The 21,386-nt window shown below is 39.6% G+C and overlaps 1 protein-coding gene across 1 annotated transcript in view; it reads right to left on the bottom strand.

The window, feature by feature from the left end:
* The window catches only part of dock5 (dedicator of cytokinesis 5), a 59,220-nt gene that overhangs the window by 8,224 nt on the left and 29,610 nt on the right, over positions 1-21,386 (bottom strand). The window contains exons 15-40 of the mRNA XM_014021355.1: positions 20,095-20,193; positions 19,888-19,960; positions 17,374-17,477; positions 16,975-17,155; positions 16,588-16,685; positions 15,321-15,410; positions 14,039-14,139; positions 13,783-13,917; positions 13,560-13,671; positions 13,144-13,214; positions 12,787-12,893; positions 12,478-12,614; positions 8,815-8,910; positions 8,557-8,655; positions 8,052-8,222; positions 7,849-7,949; positions 7,705-7,763; positions 7,310-7,464; positions 7,090-7,175; positions 4,761-4,917; positions 4,592-4,632; positions 3,137-3,227; positions 2,925-3,044; positions 2,602-2,691; positions 2,150-2,254; positions 1,728-1,869 (exon numbers count right to left, since the gene is read on the bottom strand). Of these exons, the coding sequence (XP_013876809.1) occupies positions 1,728-1,869; positions 2,150-2,254; positions 2,602-2,691; positions 2,925-3,044; positions 3,137-3,227; positions 4,592-4,632; positions 4,761-4,917; positions 7,090-7,175; positions 7,310-7,464; positions 7,705-7,763; positions 7,849-7,949; positions 8,052-8,222; positions 8,557-8,655; positions 8,815-8,910; positions 12,478-12,614; positions 12,787-12,893; positions 13,144-13,214; positions 13,560-13,671; positions 13,783-13,917; positions 14,039-14,139; positions 15,321-15,410; positions 16,588-16,685; positions 16,975-17,155; positions 17,374-17,477; positions 19,888-19,960; positions 20,095-20,193 (2,821 nt within the window). The remainder of the gene's footprint in view (positions 1-1,727; positions 1,870-2,149; positions 2,255-2,601; positions 2,692-2,924; positions 3,045-3,136; positions 3,228-4,591; positions 4,633-4,760; positions 4,918-7,089; positions 7,176-7,309; positions 7,465-7,704; positions 7,764-7,848; positions 7,950-8,051; positions 8,223-8,556; positions 8,656-8,814; positions 8,911-12,477; positions 12,615-12,786; positions 12,894-13,143; positions 13,215-13,559; positions 13,672-13,782; positions 13,918-14,038; positions 14,140-15,320; positions 15,411-16,587; positions 16,686-16,974; positions 17,156-17,373; positions 17,478-19,887; positions 19,961-20,094; positions 20,194-21,386) is intronic.

Below are 21,386 nucleotides of genomic sequence, written 5' to 3'. Positions count from 1 at the left end.
AGCTGGCTCTTGGGACCAGAAACGTGACTTCTCTGGTGGGGAAGGAGCCCAAACTGGTGTATGAGGTTGAGAGATACCAAATAGGGCTCCTCACCTCAACACACAGCATGGGCTCTGGAACCAATCTCCTTGAGAGGAGATGGACCTTATTCAACTCTGGAGCTGCCCATGGTGTGAGTCTACTTTTGGTCCCTCAACTTGGTGCCTGTGGGTTGGAGTTTTCCCCAGAAGATGACAGGGTAGTTTCCCTGTGCTTTCGGGTGGTGTGACGGGCTCTGATGGTTGTTTGTGGCTACATGCTGAATGACAGACCGGAGTATCCAGCCTTCTTGGAGTCCTTAGCAGGGGTGCTGGGGGTATTCTGCTAGGGGACTTCAATGCTCACGTGGGTGACGACAGTGTGACCTGGAAGGGTGTGATTCGGAGAAATGGCCTCTCTGATCTGAACACAAGTGGTGTTCTGTTATTGGACTTCTGTGCTAGTCACAGTTCGTCCATCAAGAACACAACGTTCAAACATAAGGGTGTTCATAAATACACGTGGCACCAGGACATCCCAGGTCGTAGATTAATGATATTGACTTTGTAGTCGTGTCATCTGATCTTTGGACATATGTTTTGGACACTCAGGTGAAGAGAGAAGCTGAGCTGTCAACTGATCACCACTTGGTAGTGAGTTGGATCAGAAGGTGGAGGAAGATGCTGGACAGACCCGGTAGACCCAAACATGTATAGAGGGTTTGCTGGGAACGCCTGGCAGAAGAACCCGTCAGAAACATCTTCAACTCACACCTCTGGGAGAATTTCAACCACATCCCAGTTGAGGCAGGGACATCTGAGTCCGAGAGGGCCATGTTCTGCGCCTCAATTGTCCAGGGAGCTGCCTCAAGCTGTGGCCACAAGGCTGTCGTGCTTCTTGCAGTGGCCATCCTCGAACTCGTAGTGGACACCCCGGGTAAAAGAGGCTGTCAAGCTGAAGAAGTATTCCTATTGAGCCTTGTTGGCTGGTAGGACTTTGGAGGCAGCTGAGGAGTATTGGCAGGCCAAGCAGGCCCCAGTCCTGGCTGTTGCTGAGGCAAAAGCTCATAAGTGGGAGGAGTCAGTGAGGCTTTGGATAAAGACTCTCGAATGGCGGTGAGACGGCTGAGGCGAGGAAAGCAGCACTTCACCAACGTGTTCATTTAAGGTGGGGTGCTATTGACCTTTGCACTGGTCTGTTGTGGTTAAGAGGGAGCTGAGCTGCAAGGCAAAGCTCTCTGTTTACTAGTTGGTCTATGTTCCGGCCCACCCCATGGCCACAAACTTTAGGTGGTGACTGAAAGAACAAGATCGTGGATACAAGCAGTCAAAATGAGTTTTCAGCAGGGTAGCTGGACTCTCCCTTAGAGATAGGGTGAGAAGTTCAGTTATCTGGGAGAGACTCAGAGTAGAGCCGCTGCTCCTCCACATCCAGAGGAGCCAGCTGAGGTGGTTGGTGGTTGGATGGATGGCAATTTTGTCCATTTAATTTAAATTTTGTCTAGTATTTACGTAAGTCTATTACCCATAATCTAACTGAAAGTCCACTGAAATTCCAGGTTGTAAGGCAACACACTAGAAAAAATACCAAGGGGGTGAATACTTTTGCCACCATCTGTATCTGCACAAAATTTACTCCACTAAAATACTGACATATCTCAACAATAGTAACATGTGTTACAAGGTTTCTGCGGTTTATTTGAGGATACACTGTCCAGACGAGTTGCAGATGTCRTCTCCAGGGGGCGCTGTGCTCGTCATCCGCACTGCATTTGGGAACTGAGAGAGCAGCTTTAAACTGAAGTCTTCCAGCCACTCATACTCTTTACCTCGATAGACGAACATCTTGTTCTGCAGGGGGGAAAAAGTTACTGCATCAAAGTCTATAAATAAAAAGAAACAATTGTCATTAACGTTAACATCTCCACAAAATGAGAGGCATGATTAATGCTTTGACAAAACTGCCTTCATACTGACATTCTCTCATAACATCAAGAAGCCAATAACCTTCATTAGAATTATTGCGCATTGCCTCAAGAAATGTTACAAAATGCCAGATTGTTGCATAAGCACAACAATATGAGAGTTTCTCCGTGTCTCACTTTATTGAAACAGGTAATAATTTTCTTACCCTGAGGAAAGAAGGGAGTCCAAGGCCGTAATAACCAACAGCGAAATACTCTGGCTGTGGCCGCATTGCATGCATTATGTTTTCATAGAACTTTGCTTGGTTTTTCTGCAACAAACAACAAATAGTGGTAAGAAAGAATTGCATAATGTGGTATGTTGTAAATCGTCTCTCGGCGGTTATAAACTGAAGGAAAAAGGATGGCGATTATCTTCAAAACTACACTGACACATATTTGTACTTTTTACAATAAAATTAAACTAATAGTATTAGCAGACATTAATAAGGTAAAAATGAGCTGAATAAAATTACATAAAGTCACATTTGTGTCTCATTTATCGTGTTTTAGGCATTAATAATACATTTTAATGTAAGTGTTTCTGTATCACTTTCTGACGCTGTTTTTTTAGATGTTTTAGCTGAGGTGATGCTGAATTCTTGTGCACGACTCTTACCAGCAGCTGGCTCAGCTCCATGAAGTCAAACATGTGGGTCTCGTGCATCTTAGCCAGCTGTTTGCCCAGCTCAATGGCCTTCTCCCACATCTGAGGAGATGAGCAGAGCAGTCATTTGGGGGGGGGGACGACACGACATAAAAACTGAAGCACAAATTAAACTTAGCCATCTGCCTTTCTTTAATGAAACCTCCCCCACCTTTACAACACAAACGTCTGCGGTCTGTGTGGGAGCTGACGTAACATCCCCATGAGTTTCAACACAATCCCTTAGAGTAAATTATGCATTATGTTAAGGTGACATGTTCAGCAGTTACAATCACCTTGCCCTTGTCAAAGTTACAAATGATCTCATGGAAGAGCCTCTCCTTCAGCTCCTGTTGGGTCCACATGCGCTCCCCGTCTCGAGGTATCAGATGAAGGGCGCAAGGTTTGTCTGACCACTGGAGAAGAAAATCATCATTAAAAGACAAGTTAAAAACTAAAAATAAAAACATGGCTGCTTTGTGAAACAAATCTTTAAAGTGTYGGAGACCTCCAGTAACTCAGCATGCAGCATCAGTGTATAAGCAGCTTCTGTGTAGTTCTCGCAGTCCAGATGCAGATCTCGCAGCTTGTGCAAATATCTGTTTACAAAATCACAGCACTATTAGACCAGGAGTATGCAAGCAAAAACTGCAAGAGACTATTTTACCATTTCTCCAACTAAAATCTATAAAAGAAAAAAAGACTTTTAGTTTAAAATTAAGACGATTCACAAAGTTTTATTTTTTCATATCCTGCATAAATAAAAACTAGATTATGTTGTATTGTGGCATTTAAATTTTTTATGTGTTAGGCAAAAAGAAAAAAGCAAATCAAAAGTTATACAGACCTACTTGTTTTTGGACAAATCTATGTTTTATTCACTTGTCGAAAATGATGAAAAAAAAGTAGTCCACTTTAAAAATGTATTAAATTGCATAAAATTACTTCACTGTTATTTGAATGTCTTCAAAAAAAGACAACGATTTTTCATTAACTGAACTAAGCAACTCTGCTTTAATTAGTGGCAGGTCGTTTTTCATTTTTCCCTTAAGAATAACTTGCTGCATGTTACTAATACATATTTTTCTTCTTGTCTTGAAATTAAGTGATTTTCAATACATGCACCAAGCTATTTTCTGCTTTTGCAGAAATGTACCTCAGGTTATTTGACACTGTGTAAATTTTCTGGTGGATTTGGAGCAAATGGTCTGTATGTCAGAAAGTTGCACAGACAATGAAAAGAAAATGCTAACAATCTGTTAGCTCAACACTGAAACTGCTTCTTCCATGTTACACGTTCTGGTGAAAACTCAAACCATAATGAGCTCATTCTATAATATCTCATATACATTCACAAATCTGTAAAAAAAATCTGAGCCCAACCCACCCGAACAGTCTGACAATTCTGAAGCACAAACATATTTTCATCTTTCCTTTCATCAGCTGCTCCTGTCTTCAGGGAGCACCACAGACAAGCTAACTTGCACAAAGATTTAGCAGTTGTTTTACACCCGATGCCCTTCCTGATGCAACCATCGAGCTACCGCAGCCCACGTGTTTGGAGCAGAGGGCTGCCACCTTGGGTGCACGAGGGAGCAGCTGGTGGGGTTAAAGGTCTTGTTCATTGCCCCAAAGTGGAGCAAATGAGGGTGAAGGCAGGTGTGGATGCTTCACCTTTCCCACCTACATTTTGATGTAACGGTCAGGGGGATTTGAACTGGCAACGCTTCAATCACAGGCTGGCCTTCTCTAACCTCTGCACCACCACTCCCCACCAGACCCTAACCCACCAGATGTTCCCACACATGAACAGCAAAAGACTGGATAGAAAACCTGTTAAAGGAACTCGGTTTTATTCTCAGATTAAATTTAAACACTACTCATGTCGTTGCAGACTCTCTGAGTTAGACAGAATAAAGGAACGGGTCCAAAATCTAGTTGTTAGTGATCCTTCCTGACTCACCGGATATAAATGTCCTCCCTCTTTTTTTCTTTGTAGAAATTCTGCAAACAGAAAAAGATGTTTCAGTGACATTCCAGGAAACAGCTTCTATTAAGAACCGGACGAGTAATCGCTCTGCGTGAACGCACAAACTGGGTTAACTCTTCCAGACCACAGGTGGAAAGCCTACCAGCACGTTGACGGTGCAGCTCATGCGGTGCTCGGGACTTCCATCTTGTGCGATGGTTCGGTACGCCAGAAGATTCTCCAGCAGGCTGCTGAGCAGCAGAGCCAGCTCCTCTCCTGACTGGGACAGGTATCTGTGGCGTCTGCAGTGCTCCAGTAATCTGCACACACCCACAGGCTTCATAAACATCAGCTCCAAACCACTGTTTCATGTTGATCAGTCAGCCAAACGTACCTTTTACCTAAGATGTTGTTATCAGCTACTGTATACCTCAAACCGTTTTACAGATACTGACCTCAAATTAAGCGTTGCAGCTGAGACTGATCAACACACGATCAGAGCCAACATATTGTGCAACACCTTTGTGTAAAATGTTGCCCTTACGTTTTTGGAGTCGACTCACTCTGTCCGTTAGCATAATAACTCTTGGAGCACGAGATAGGTCATAACAAAACTTGTAGAAAGTAATTATTGGATGTACTGGAGCCAACACATTTCAAGATGGCCGCCACAGCCAATCAACCCCAAAAAACACAAAATTGGCTCTAATCGGTCAGTTTTACAGACATTCAGCCTAAAATGTGGTGTGAAAGTGAACCCCAACACATATTTCAAGCACTAACAGATTGTACAAGATCTTTCAAGTTCTGCCCTCAACTGTCTGTTAGCAAAATATGTCAAGAAGCACTGGATGGATTATAAAGAAACTTTCAGAAAATAATCATTTTATGTTCATTTAGAACTAGTTAACTTCTGGAGTGAATGCACTTCCTGATGATCACCACATGGCCACTAACTGACATTAGCTAACACAAAAATGGCTTTAACAGTCAGTTTAACAAATACTGAGCTAAAATTTCTCATGGTAGTAGCTGAGCATCATCTTCAACACGCACTTGAAGCACGATGTCTCTGAATTTCACGATATTTGTGTTTGATGTTATTTTCAAGGTTTGACTACAACTAGGCATGGGCCGAACACCGGTTTCAAGGTATACCGTGATACGAACAAGTCACGGTTTCAAAACCACTTCAATTTTCTGTCATACCGTGCCTATGGTATATGTGTTTTTTGTTTATTTTTCCTCTGGTCTGTGCCGCTGCAGACTTCCCCCCGCGACCCCTCCCCCTGCACACTCCTGCAGCAGACTGCCTGTCGGCACTCGCAGCTCTGCAGGGGTTGTGTGGTGGCTGAAGAACGGAGTTCCCCAAACTTTTCCCTGTGTAAAATAATAAATCCAGCTATATGAAAATACTTAGGATGCCGTGAAGATGACGGCAATGTGGACCATGGAGATAACACATCTAACATGATCGCAGCTCCAGGTAAAGTTTATGCTTTCTTGAAATGAACGAGCTAACTTTAGCATCAGATTGTGAAACATATCACCGTGTTGCTGTGGTTTTAATGCGCTGATCACAGCTTGTCTGCAAAACTGAGTTGTTGGATTGTGTATTTGATAAGTTTTAAGTGAAAGGCGATAAAATTGAATACCTCCTTTAGCCAAGCAGCTCGTTAGCTGAACGTGAGTTTCATAAACACGCATTCATAGTTGTGATTTCTTGTTTCTGTGTGCATATAATTATATAATCTTTACGTCAAAAACCCTTTTGAAATTCAAAACACAATAAAAACTCCCAATGTGATACATTACTTCAATAAAAAGATTTGTCGTGCAGTATACACTGGTTTGTCTTAAATAATAAAGCAATAGAAAAGCAGATATTTTACTAGATGTAAAGTTTATCAGGATAATATAATTGCATTAGGTGCTAAAAATCACAAGTAAAATGCACAATAAAATTTCAGCATAGCACATCTAAGATCTAAAAACAGCTTTCAAAGATAATTAAAGTTGATAGTAGATTTTCTTTTTTTTTAAATACAAATTTCAAAACAAAATTTTTAGAGCTGAAATCATAATACCATCATACTGTGAAACCGTGATATTTTTGCCCAAGATTATCATACCATCATAATTTCATATCGTCCCATGCCTAACTACAATTTCGTCATGTCTCAACAAGTTTTAGTCTAAAACTGTGGGATGAAAGGGTGATATCCCTTCAGTAAATGTAAGCCCTTTCTTAAGGTTTGAAATCTTATTTTGTGTGCTCAAAGAAACTTCCATTGATCAGTCTGTTTATAATTCTACTTGTCTGCTTAACTGAAGACTTTTTACCAGTCAGAAGAGTTCAGTGTATTTTACAAGTATCTTTTTTAAATTCCATACTAGACAGCATTAAAATCTTATTTGATGTGTTGTATTTGATAAAAAAAAACCTTTCAAAATGCGAAATATATTTTATTTGATCTTCTCTTCGACCTTACGTTTTCTCCAGTAGGACTTTGTATTGCTCATCCCCTCGGCCTCCCTCTACTTCTTGATCCAATTTCGTTATCAACTCATTCTCAAACTGCAAAGATAAAAGGGAAATAAAAGAAGATGAACGTTAAAAATAATAAAAATCAAGTGTCATATTTATTGATCCAAAAGCAGCTTTAAAGTGAATCAGGACTGAAGGAGTGACCGTCTGAGGCAGAAGTTTACCGTTTCAAAAGTGCGTGTAGGGCTGAAGTTGTGCTCACACTGCATCATATCAAAGAAGATAGGAATGGTAGCTTTCCTGAGCTCCAGCTCAGGCACCAGCGTGACCTCCAGAATGGGCCCGACCATGGCCGGAATAAACTTCAATTTGTGCGGGCCTGGAGGACAACAAAACATTATCAGGCAGAAAATATTACGACCTGATTTGAGATGGCAATATGCTGCCTTTTTCACTTCCCTACAAACAGAGGAGAAATCTAATAATGTGCCAAAGAAAAACAACACCACACACTGAAAGTGGACAGTAATAATAATAAAAAWTTGTCTTGTTATTCCCCATGCATTACCAGCAGGAGCTGAACAAACAGCAGCGTTATCAGCTGGTGCAAAATACTCACCGAGGTTGTACCACATATCTCGCATCTTAAATCCAATCGTCTTCCTCATGTCTCCGTATCTGCGGCAAATAGAAACCAGACAACGGTTTAATTAAGTTCTCCTAATTTAAACGACCTTTCCGGATGACCTGTAAGCAATCTCACTTGTTCAGTATCTTTTTCCGTTTCTCTTGAGAGAAGGATTTCAGCTGCAGCGTCTTGTGGGTGAGGAACGCCACGCTCAAATGAAAGTAGTTATTCCATAGCTGCGAGGGAAACACGGCTTTTCAAATATTCATAMTATAATTACCTTCTCACGAGGCTCAGCTTTACGGCACGTCGATGGGAAAGAGAGGGACAAGACTCACCTGGAGTTCAAAGTGGGCCTGGTCCAGGAAAAGCTTGTTGAGCACATCTGAGTACTGGTTGATGGCCCTCAGGAAGACCTGCATCTGCACCAGGTTCATGACCATCCAATCAGCGGGGAAGACGTTTCCCATCAGGTCTTTAAACATGATGAATGTCTCCATGAGGAAGTCCTAACGTCAGGAGGGAAAATAAAACTTTTTTTTTTACTCCGGATGAATCAATGGTGCTGTTCTTTAGAGAAACGCTGCGAGGAACATCCGAAAGACGAAACAGCACACGTCAGTCAGCAGCTCCACCCTCACATGTCAGTCACACATGATGCCCCCACACCCCCGAGCTTAAACGAGATCCGGTAACATCTACATCCCTGTCGGTGCAATCAGCTGCATGAGATGTCTGTAATCAATACTCTCTTAAGGAGCTGTAAGTGGCCGGGGTGGTTTATCGCTCATTATTGATGAGATGCTTCAGGACAAGATGTGGCGGAGGACTCGAGACACTTACAATGATATCCTGTCTCGTTTTGAAGGTGCTGATGTAGTGGGTGTAATGCATGTCATCCATTTGCTTCAGAATGGCCGTCATGCAGGCAAGATAGTGGCCCTGCCAAAGAAGTGGCGGTTAATGCTCCAGAGATTTTACAGGAAACAGAAAAAACGGTTAGATTTTTTGCATAATAAAGCACATATCGTAGTAAATTAGCTGTTGTCTGCGTCGGTGTTTGGACACATCCGAGCTGTTGTGTTGTGGTGGAGGCCTTACGATGAGAGGAGAGGATCTTTCCATGCTGATGACCGTGCGATTAACCCTGCGAAGAAGCCGCTCCATTATCAGCTGAATGTGCCCTCTGGTTGGACCCTGCGCACACACAACAGAACCCGGGACACTTATCAGCCACGACGCAGCCGCTGCAGCGCGCCGACAGATCAGAAGGGCTGATTCACACCTCATCTGCCACATTCTGGCTGTTTTGTTTTCACTGAGTTGGATGTGTTTCTTTTATTTCTAGTCCATCCATTTTCCACCATTACAATGGGTGTGGTTAATTAAACTGTCAAACAGCACAAAAATAACCTGAATCTGTTTTGATAATTACATGATTGTAAAGTGATAATACCAAATTAACTCATGATTTATTTWAAAAAAAACGGGGAGTGACAGGCAAACTGGAACATTGTGTTTAATATTTTAAAGACAAAGGCTGCCGCAAAGCAAAGAGCACAGTTGGAGCTCATTGATTTTTTCAGCTTTCATTGAGCAAACAAAACACACTAACATATCGACATCACCAGCTTCATTACAGATATTAGTCAGTCTCTATTTGCACAAGCAAAGCTGAAAAATTTATCACTGATCTCCAGCTGTCGTTTAGATGTTTTATTGAATTGTCCTTCAGCTATGAGGTTCCTGTTTCAGTCATTCGTTGTTGGAACACGTGCACAGAGCTATATTTGTAATTAAAAATGGCTGTTGCATTGATAGTGCTCAGGCTCACCTTTCTTTTATTAACATTTTAYAAAATGAGTCATTAATGTTAGTGAGAGTGAATAAAACAATTTTTAGATACATTTTACAAAATGTTTTAAATGAGGTAAATCAGAGGGATTTGTTATAAAAGTTGACTACATTGTCTTTTAATTTTCAATAGGGCTGAAACGATTCCTTAAATATTCGATTACCTCCATTACTAAAAAATACTCWATTTTTTTTCTGCCTCGAAGCTTCATTAAAAATAAATACTGTTAAACTATTCAGCGCACCTTTGTCCATCCAGAATGTTATTTGTGTTGCACAATGCTATGTTAGCGCTTCCGCTAACGGTTACACTGTTGTCACGTGTATGCTAAGTGCTATTTTTAGTTATGAAAGGAGACGAAGAGTCCTAAAACAAAGTGCCCAGAAAATGACAGAAAAGTGTGAGAACATTTAAAAACAACAACAACAACAACAACAACAACAACAACAACAACAACAACAACAACAACAAAGGAAAGTGTAAGAGCTGCATGTTCTCGATGTTTCAGCACGGGAACAGAAAGCAGCCACTGCATACACTGAACACATCCAGTGTGAACAACAGGTGTCATTTATGTTACCTAAATCTGTGATCATCTGTAATCTGTCATGTTACAGATATACAATGTATTTATGAGGTATATTTTGGCTAATGTTACATGTGTTGATTAATCATAGCTTCTACCAGGAAGGGTATTATTTAACAATGTTTAAATTGTGTGACAAAATTTGAAATAAAGATAAAAGCACAAACACACTGACAGCATTATTTGTTGCTTTTTTTCTATCTTGGCTTAAATGAGAGAGAATATTTCAAGTTTAAAAATATTTATAGTACTCTGTAGGAATTGTTTTGCTACTGCCTTTTATGACTTTGAAACCTGTCATTACAATAATTCATTTATTACTGCTGTCATATTTGTTTATAGCCAAGCAGTCAAAACTAAATATTTTATTGCCTAAAATGGGAACACTGCACCAACATGATGATAGTCTTAATAAAAAATATGCATTTACTTTTACTATTAATAACTTTTTTGTGATGGTTAAAAATTATTCAATGATACAACACTTTTAATTAGTGCACCCTCAAACCTCACACACACAAATACAAATAATTGGAGCTTTTAATGTATAAATAAAATACAAAGTGGTATAATAATGTTATTTTGATTGCAGCAGGATCATCAGCAAGTGTAGATTACCTCATCACAATTTTAAATCATTGTATTAGTAATCAAGTAAGTTTCAGAGGTTACTGCAGAAGCTGACAATTTTCACTAATTACTTGATTAAATCACCAAAATAACCAATTATTAAAATAATCATTAGCTGCAGCGCTAATATTCAGGTTTTATAAATAAGGACATCATCATAACCAGGTGTTTCCATTTGTTAAGTTATAATGCAGAAGCAGAAAGTAACAATAACTACAACTGTTTCAAACTTTAACACTGAACTGGTTGAGACCTGCAGGCTCTCCCTCGTGGGTTTTATTATTTCACTGAGCATTGAACGTTTGACCTCAGGGTGAATTTATTGAGACAGTCACCCCTGGGAGGAACGGTCTTGAATGTTTTCCACCTGTCAATAACTTCTTTACTTGCAGTAAGATAAACAGACTTTAAATGGTTTGAAAATGGTCCAAACTATTCTCAGACTGATGGGCAGCAACAATTGTTTCTCCATAATTTTTGAAATGGTCTTTTATCTTTGGTTATGAGGTAAAACTCGCCTGAAGGCTCCAGAAAAAGCAAATCGACCAAAGGTTATTATTATAATCGACGATCTTACATTTGCTGATGATCAATGAATCAATGAGATTACCCGTTTTTATTCCCATTTTTTCACAATCTGCTTCTACATTTGGATTTAGCTTTTGTCAAATAAACAACCTACATATAAATGTCACGTTTTCCATCTGAGATTGCAATGACCTCATTCTATGAYCTAGTGTAAAACTAATGACTATATTTCTATTATTATGTCCTATCCATCCATCCATTGAACAACTTATTAAAAGGTCAAGTTCTGGAGTCAACAGGTCCTGCAGGGGAAACCCAAACACTCCTCTCCAGCTCCTGAGGGATCCTGGGGTCAGTGAGGATAAATAATTCCTCCAGCTGGTTCTAGCCGTGCCTCTGGTGACTCCACTTCTCCGACATGCCCAGAAACAAGGCATTCTTATCAGATGCTCAAACCACCTCAGCTGGTGTTATTTTCTATACAGAGGAGCTGTGACTCTACACAAAGCTCCATCAGGACGACAGAAAACTCACCCTTAATTCAAAGACAGAAAATATGGATGTTATGAAATATAAATACTTCTATTTAAATTAAATAGATTTTTATTATACCTGAACATCAGCTGCCTAAAAAAATGTATATTCCTTCAAAACAAAGCTTATATAATTCTTTATAATTATTTCTACAAGTCTACATCGGTTAAAATACTACCCCTGAACAAAATGTGGCACAGGATCAGTGAATCATAATTCTGTCCAACTTCTACCATTTTGAAAAAAGAAAACTCCTGGATTATTTAAAAGCCAAGACAAAACTACTGTTGGACTGCAAGTGAAGAACCTCTCAGGCCAAATTCAATATGTAGCCCGCACCCCCAGCATGCTCACAGTCTGCCCACAGGCTTCCCTGCAGGTCACACTTTCCTGGACTCCCTCCAATAAGCAGCTGAATCGCCTCCACAGGATCCATAAAACAACAGTTTGACTCTGAGCGCCGTATGGGTGCCTGTTTGAGGTCTTCAGACCGTGAGCTAAAGGATGAGCAGAGCCGCTAAGAGAATTAAACTCACTTTGGTCACTGATTTCCACMGCAATAACCCGACCACGTCGCTCTCGCTTTATCTTGGAGGCGCTCATGTGCAGAGGATAAACAATAACACCTCACCACATCTTTGCGGTCCAGGTTATCCAGCACCGTGCTGAGCAGCTGGACACAAGCCTCGTGATCTGGTTTACTGGAGTGGTCGTCCAGCTGCCCGCTCAGCTGGTCGGTGACGAGCGGCAGGAGCACATCTCGACAATCTGCAGCAAGGAAAAACAAGAAACGCCGCCGTAACTCGACTCCGCAGCGCATTTCTTTTTAATTAAGGTTGCCCAGTAAACACATGCAAGTTGTAATGCACAGAAAATGATTAAATTTTTCATCCTGTTTGAAATGTCATTATGTAGTTGTGAGGCCCCAAAAGCTCCTTACCTGGCTGTTTGAAAAGGTCACTCTCAACAATTTTACACATGCAGCCCARCTTCTGACGCACGAGCTGTGACTCGGGAATGCTCTCAATGAACTTTGCAAGAACAACACTGAAGAGAAATTTAAAATAAATAAATAAATAAGAAGAAAGAAAAAAAAACATCTGTCTAGACAATCCTAATGGTAATTCATTTCACAACATGTAATTAYTGTCACAGAGAGCTAATAAGCAGCAGTCAAGATGGGTTGATTTTACAGCAGCAAGGATTGAGAAGAGCACCTTGACGCAGGAGCCAGGCTGATCATTTGCAGAGACAGGCAATTATCATTTCCTGTTGTGCAAATCCTCTGGTGACTTACCTGAGCTTCACGGGATCAAACACAGTCTGGATGTCATTAATGATGCTGGGCAGGTATTTCAATATCGCCCCCTGAAAAAACAACAAATCTGTCCTCATCAGGCTGAAGCTTAGGAAGGTTTTTGTTCTTTTTTTTTTATTCTCAGGACAAAAACAAACTTTTCACCAGGGTTTCCTCCACGCTTTACAAGAAACTACCGACGGAGCTCACATTATTTTGGCAGTCTGTTTGCGTGACATTTCAGTAACTATTTCACAACAGCATAACACATTTTCACAGCTGGATTACTGCATGTAAACACAGCTTAGAGACAGAAAATAGAGGCAACGCTTTCATTTTAAGTGATCGAGTGCATTGCTTTTTTTTAACCTTATTTTGTTGTTAAAACAGAAGGAATATATTTTAAAAAAACCTACCTTTATTTTCACCCCTTCATCCAGAGGTCTGTCCATCAGAGTGTTGAAAGAAAGGAAAAGTGCATGGATGGAGCTGAAAAAGGCATCTCCATCCTCACTGTTCCCATAAAATCTGAGTAAGAAAAGTCAGAAACTGCATTAGGGACAAAAAAATAAAAAATAAAAATCATCTTTGAAATATTTAAATGTAGAGTGTATTCAAGTGTGGTAAGGCTCTTGGTACCTGAGATAGAGGACTCGGGACTGAACAATAAACCTGAAAAGGTACTTGAGAGCTTTAAGTGCTGCGTAGAGCCTCTCCGTCAGGGTGGGCTCCTCGGCGTGACCCACATAGTGGTTGAGCACCTTGGTGAGCTTCCTGAGAAAGTGAATGAGCCTGGCATTAGGGTCTCTGGGTAATTTGGGCATGAAGAGGAGCTAAAAGTACTAAAAATAAATAGCATTCGTAAGCTGTCAAAAGTAGGAAAGCCAGAACTCACATGTAAGCCAAAGTGGCACTGAAGTGCTTGTCGATATAAGTTTCCAGRACTGGATTAAAATGCTGGAACTTGATGTCGCCGATAAGGTTAATAATAAAAACCTGTCGGAAAATGTGACAAGGAAGAAAAATGAGAGGCTTTTGCAAGTTAAAACTGTTTATATACTGTATATATATATATATATATATATATTTCACTGATAAAAAAAGTACACAAATAAAAGGTCATAAAATTGCTCACAATAAATGGGAAAGTAAAAGTACTTTTACACACACAAAGAAATAAAGTGTTGAATTTGCTCTACTAAGTAATGTCAACTGGTTCCATTAAAACGAGTAAATGTAAAACAATTTCCACATTTTTTGAAAATAAAACTGCTCAATTTACTCAACTCAGTTTAGTGGAACCAGTTGACATAACCTGATTATATAAAATCAACACTTCTTTCTTCAGAGTGCATAAACAATTCTTAATGATGAATAAAGAAGCAAAAATATTTTTTAGGTTTTGAAGGTAACAAAATAAAAGTCAAAGCAAAAATTTAATTAAAAAAACGTGGCAGAATCTTCAAAATAAGATTACTGAAGTAATAGAAGAAGGAAATGTGCTTTGTTACTCTACACCTCTGGTTTTAACTCTGCTAATGTTAGATCAAAGCTGTATTATGTTTCTAATGCAAGAACAAGAACTCAATAAAAAGTGCTGCTTTACATTAGAACATGGTTTTGTGAGGGCACAGCTTGTTAAAATGATGGCCTGTCAGACTGCATCAAGAGGCAAACATGTTTACTTTTGTTAAATTGTCAGGTTTTGCAGCTGAGGTGAAAAAGCAGCATTCACAGGCAGGCAAATTTAATAATGGAGCTGACAACACCCAGTTTTTGAATGTTGCTTTTTGAAAACAGTCTTGCACTCAGTTGTTTCACATGAAAAAAAAAGTGCCACAAGTAGTTATGCAACAATAAAAATAAAAGCTGAATCAGAAGTTGGAACCTTTTTTTTCCAGAAGCCACAGAAATAAAATGTTCCCAGAAACTTCCAGATACTTATAAATGAAAGGTGTATTTATGAAGCATTTCCATCCTCTGACAAGAGCTTTGTGATGACCCAAACTGTGACCTTAAATGTCTGAACAGCTGAAAGTAGCCACTAAGAAGCAGTCAGAGGAAATGCTTTTATCACAGTAGGTAGTGCTAACAGCATCCATCCACAAATATGTCTCGACTAAACAAGCATTTCCCTTTTCTTTTCTACAAACACTGTGGCTTTAACAAAAACTAACCAAGGCATTGAACACCAGGGTATCATAGGTGTCCTTTTCTGACGTCTCCATCATGATATTGAACAGAGCATCAAGAGTGTCCTGTAGAAACTGAAGAGCAAACACAAACCTCTCATTAAAAGACACTTAAACACCATAAAAAGGTGCAACATTATAAATTGTGGGTAAAACAGTACATATATTTGTGCCAAAATATCACAGTATGGGGTGGATTAAACTGGCGAGCATATTTTTTAGTAGCAGGGGGAACATTATATTATCAGTATTTTACGTGTGACAGAAAAAAAAGCGCAAATGTTTGGATTAAAGCAACACAGAGGCTTAAAATACTGTTTCTAAAGAGGTGCAWGTATGGCAAGACATTATGTCATATAGTGGCATTTTTGAAACCATTTATTTATGATTTATTCTCTGTGTTCTGAATTTTCAGTCAAGAGCAATTTTCCCACAATACTGCTCACTAGCTGAGAAGCTAGGTGCTTCACGTTTTTTATTTTATTTTATCATAGCCAGGGAACAAATTTTATTGAAGCTCTCAGAACAAAATCAGATGTACAACTAATTAACTTTTGAAGAAAATGTATTTTTCAAGATGGCCACTATAGAAATGCAGCCTTAGCAAATGTAAAAGCCTAGCCTTTTACCTAGCTAATTTTATAGTTTTATTTAACCTAGCTAGTTTTATAGACTTTGATCTAAAACTTGGCGTGGTGGTAGCTGAGAGTTCCCCTTATACACAATCTGAGAACTAATTGACTGAATAGGATCTGTTTTTCAAACTTCTACTCTTCTTSTCTGTTAGAAAAATATCTCATGAACCACTGGACAGAGTTTATTGAAAGTCACAGAACGTTATCATTTGAAGTAAATCTACAACAAACACACCGCAAACACAAAAACGACTACAATTCGATATAGATATTGAAATATTTAGTGTGGCAGTAACTGACATTTTATGAATAATATAATTTCACAATATCACAGGGTTTATCAGAACATCTTACAAGGTTTGATTAGAACAACTATAACTGGTTTTTCTGAAGTGATTTAGTTTAAAACTGACATGAAAGGTGGTTGATAATATGTATTCTCTTAAGAACTGCTAGGCTTTTGTTTTGTCTCTGCACTCAGAAGAGTTACTGTCTATTTAAAAGAAAAAAGTTTTTTCTTTCCTGTTGTGCCAAACTGTGATACTGAACCATAGCTTAAGTATACTGCTACACCCCGATTATTAAGCATTTTATTATTTTAACACATGAGAATTTACTTTGACGATCTCCCCTCCTTCCACCTCCATGAGTCTCCGCAAAATCTGCTCAAGATCTTCAGGATTAGACCTCCAGTTCAACAGGCCCAGCAGATCCACTAAAGAAAAAAAAACATTAACACCTGAGAACATGCAGCAGAGGAAGTCCTCGGTAAGGTGYTTAACACTTGAAATTTCAATAAAAACTTCATTAAAACGGTATCAGGAAACGTCAGCAAAATATTAGCAACACAGATCAACATCATGAATTTTAAAGCAACCTTTGGGGAGAGGGCGAGAACGAAGCTGTCCATCACAGAATGACTTGTGACATGACTTTTTTTAAAGTTACTGTTTAGTTTAAGATTGGACGTAAAGAAGGGGAATGAGAAATGAGCCCGGCGGTACCGTTCTGGGTGAGTTTGGTGGAGCAGGTGAGCGTTGCGATCTGGAAGCTGTCTTTGGTCACAGGAATGGCTCCTGAATGGTGAAACTGCTTCCCCGTCTGCTTCTCCTTCTCCTCCACCTCAGTCCAAGTAGCTGGCAACGTGAGGTAAACGCTTGCATCGTCTGCCTTCTTCACGTCAACCTAAGAAATTCAGAACACAGARAATAAATCATAAAGACTATTGACTGACGGAGATGTAATCTCATTTTTATTGACTGAGGGATTCATGAATAATCCATCCGACCACAGTCAAAGTCATGACAGATTTTTTTTTGCATAATTATATTATCAGCTTATCTTTAAATGCAGTGAATTAAACTGAACCTACAAAATAAGAAAATGTTCTCCTGTCACACTACCTTATAGACGATAAGTTCGTGTCGGCCATCTTTTAGCGTGGTCCCATCTCCTCTCATTAGCCTGACGAAGGCCATGCCAAAAGGCTTCTCTGATTTGTCCCTGGCTGAAGGAACAGAAAACACAAAAATATGTCACTCTATAAATAAAGACATGGTTCAGACCTTCCRAAGTGATGATCTCCAGAAAGGTTACAGATAATAAATATCTTACCTGTTGTAGATAGGTTTTAGACAAGCTCAGTTTGGAGACTCATTGTGAAATTATGACAGGACTGACATTCTAACAACTAGATCAATCACAGCCAGAGCCAAAGTGTGATCTCAAAACCTTGATCTGTGATCTCCTCATTTTTTTTATAAATCTTTACACAGCATTAGTTTCACATTAGACAGCTATTTATATAAAATTCTGTACTTATTTGCGAGCACAAATAGCAGCAGCAGTAGGTAGCTGTAGCACTTCCAGTGTTGCCCGGGGCATATGTGCCAGTAATAACATTTTGGTCAAACTAATCTAAAACTAGCAGCAATAAATAAGGGTTTGTCACATTATCATTGTCTTCTGAAAGAGTGTGAGCGAAGCTGAGCAGAGCAAAGAGAGAACAGGGCTCCTGCTGACACCTCAACATGGAGTAGCTAGACCCGAGCGTTTCGCTGCCTGAGAGCGGATTCCGTGGGAAGGGAATACCCTGTGTTTAATTTACCACCCGAAACCCACGCAAATGATATAACGGCCATTTTTTGTTCAGCTTTTATTTGAAAGATGGCAAACAAGTCTCAAGCTAAAAGTCTAGTAGACATAGACTTGGCTTTATTGAGGGACCCAGAGATTTTTGAGCTGGTGGAGGTAGTTGGAAAAGGCACCTATGGACAAGTATATAAGAGACACCATGTCAAGACTGGACAGCTGGCTGCCATCAAAGTCATGGACATCACAGAGGATGAAGAGGAGGAAATTAAACTAGAAATTAATATGCTAAAGAGGTATTCCGATCATAGACACATACTGTATTACGGGGCTTTCATTAAAAAGCCTCCCAGGACATGATGACCCACTATGGCTGGTGCTGGTTCGATCACAGATTTAGTGAAGTTTGCATTTCACCTGCTCTTCCACATAAACAGGCCCACAGAGGTCTGACCAATCAGCCAACATCTGTGTGCAAAGAGTCTGCCAGAAGCTTATGCACAGAACAAATACTCGCTAATTTCTGCAAGATCAAGACGATGTGATTTTCATCATGAAACTACAACAATGAGAACAGAGTTCTCAACATCTTCCTAAATATACATCAAGCTCAACTGAAAGCTGTGTGGGAGACGAGCAGAGGGAGGCAAAATAGATCTGTTGAAAGTATTCAGAAACATTTAACAAGAACCAAGTTTACAACAAAACAAGCAACGTCCGTTTGAGCAAACAACTCCTCAATACGGTTAGTCAATAAATGAYTGGGAACGTGCAGGGAAATATGTGATGCCAAAYAGTCCTTAAAGGCACAGTGTGTAGGATTTTGTCAATTCTTTTAGCCGAAATTGAGATAATCACTAATGACAATAATAAAAAACATGTCTAATCATTGCAGACAAAGACCTTGTTTTATTATTTTTACCTTATAAAAAGCTGTTTATATCTCCATGATCGCGGGTCGCCACACAGGCAGCCGCCATCTTGCACCGCCATCTTGTCTATGAAGGCTCATGAAGGACAAATTGCGGTGGCGGCGTCAAAAACGGTTTTAGTTGTAATACTATAAATGTAATATTTGTTGTCTGTCATTGTAGCTGGGATAATTTTACTTATTAAAGCTCATAATCTTACCACTTGAAACATCACTAGCCCTGAAGCTGCTGGGAGACATCGTGGTTGGAATTATCAAAGGTTTTTGACACCTGAGAGACACCGTAGCAACTCCTTTGTGTTTGGAAGCAGGGGGTGGGGGTGGGGGGAGGACCAGGGAGGATGATTCAACCACTCAACCACTAGATGTCGCTGAAAACAACAAATCCTACACACTGTGCCTTTAAGATGTCATCATGTCAATTCCACCTAAAAACACGTCAGGRGGCTTGATGTGACTTGATGTGTGATATTCTGCTAAATTAGCCATGTTCACATGATGCATTTCCAAACCACGAGTGTAGGAAGGCTTCAAAGAAAATATCCTAGTAGAAGCATTTTGATGTTTTTAGGTTCAACAAAAAGCAATGATTTTCAGAACTGAATGAACAATGATTGATTAATACAATCATGATTGTGTGTTTTTTTCCACAATGAAGCAGCAGGACTTGTTTTCAGAAAACTGCAGTCTTCAGTCCAGTCTCCATTGGAATCAGCCAGTTAAGTCACAATTAATGRTTTATTTCAGCTAAAGGAGGATGTTCAAAGAGCTATCTACTGAACAAAAGGTAAGATGTATTTTTTTCATAACCTTTTTATAGAAGTCCACTTCAAAAGTTCTGAATTGTCCCTTTAACAAGGTGGCATTATCTGTCACAGAAATAGTAGCAACTCACAGTCTTGGGAGGATCTGTGACGAAACATCACCCTCAGGTGGCAGCGGCACACGTCTTCAATGGGAATAGTCACCTTGAGGAGGAAAAAAATAATACAAAGAGGTATAAGCATCATGTTATACCTACAGGATTACACSCAAGCACAAATCCTTTACTTCTGTAAGTAACTGGAGAACATATGATGTGTGCTGTGGGATGCAGGCTCACCTTTACAGTTTCATTCCAACAAGGCTGCTTCACCTGGTAGTAAATGACCGACCTGTACTCTGTAATGCCATCATAGCCRGCACCAGGAAATATCGCTCTCTACGGAGAATGAAGGAAGGCAATTAGTTTACATGACAACATTATTAATTTTCCTCTTTTGCCATGTTTCATATCTGCTTTGACAAAAGAAAAATATTTACGGGGCAAATATAAAATAATGGAGGCACGGCTGGAGACATAAACCTGCTCGGGAAAATTATTAATACAGCAACGGGAGCCACAAGAGCAGATCGCGGGAGGCCGTGCTGAAAGAGACGCTGCTGTTTTATCAGATGATTTATACCACTTTTACTTTTCATCTCCTTGTGACATGTCAGCATGTTGTCACTGAAATAACTACGGATATCTGAGGCGGATGTCAGCGTCATTAATTTCCCGGTGATTTGGTCATAAACAGAAAATAAATCAAGTTTCTGTTATGCTGGTGGACCCGCATAAAACCACCTGACATGTTATCTGTTAGGGCCATGCCACAGGAACTATGCATTATGGGCAGGATAAAATGGAAGCGCACYCCTCTTTACATTCCAGGGTTGCAGGGAAAATTGTTGCAGGGATTAGTGGTTTCTCTGCAGCAACGAAAGACTAAAAACAATCTAATTACTTCAAGTTATTGCTGCTAAAAGATTCTGAAAAAACACTATCTTCTCCTTTTTTTTCTTAGAATTTCAGTTAATATGACAGACTAATATCTGTTATGTTCACGTTTGTCAGCAAAATATTTTACAAATGACTTGACAGATTTTTATAAACATTTCAATAGATAATTACTAGATTAGGAGTTAATACAATTCAACAGTGTTGAAGTATTCAAGACCAGCCTCAAGACCATTTTTTGATAGTCTCGGTCACTGAGAACTCRGGATTTTACTTCAAGAYCAGTCAAGASCACAATTGTGGAAATACAACTACGTTACCAGAATAGTGTCCAATTGATTTGTTAACATCCTTGCTTCCATCAGATGYAAAACATAATGATTCAAATCCAAGCGTGAYTCATTGCTAATTATGTATTTTTGTTACAGGTGTAACCTATTCCCCACACACATTCACTCCTATGCAGCACTCCAAGAAAGTGAGCAGTGGTTTTATAGGAACAAAAGATGTCTACAAAATTTTCAATAATATAATTTGGCTACATAAATCAAAAAGAATATATTTGTAAAACAAATACATTCTTTATGAGGGATAGGTCCTGTGGATCCTTCTCGGCCCAGCCTATCCCATGATGC

Source organism: Austrofundulus limnaeus, unplaced genomic scaffold, assembly GCF_001266775.1.
Source record: "Austrofundulus limnaeus strain Quisiro unplaced genomic scaffold, Austrofundulus_limnaeus-1.0 Scaffold289, whole genome shotgun sequence".
Classification (NCBI taxonomy): domain Eukaryota; kingdom Metazoa; phylum Chordata; class Actinopteri; order Cyprinodontiformes; family Rivulidae; genus Austrofundulus; species Austrofundulus limnaeus.
This window is presented reverse-complemented; position numbering and strand designations above follow the sequence as displayed.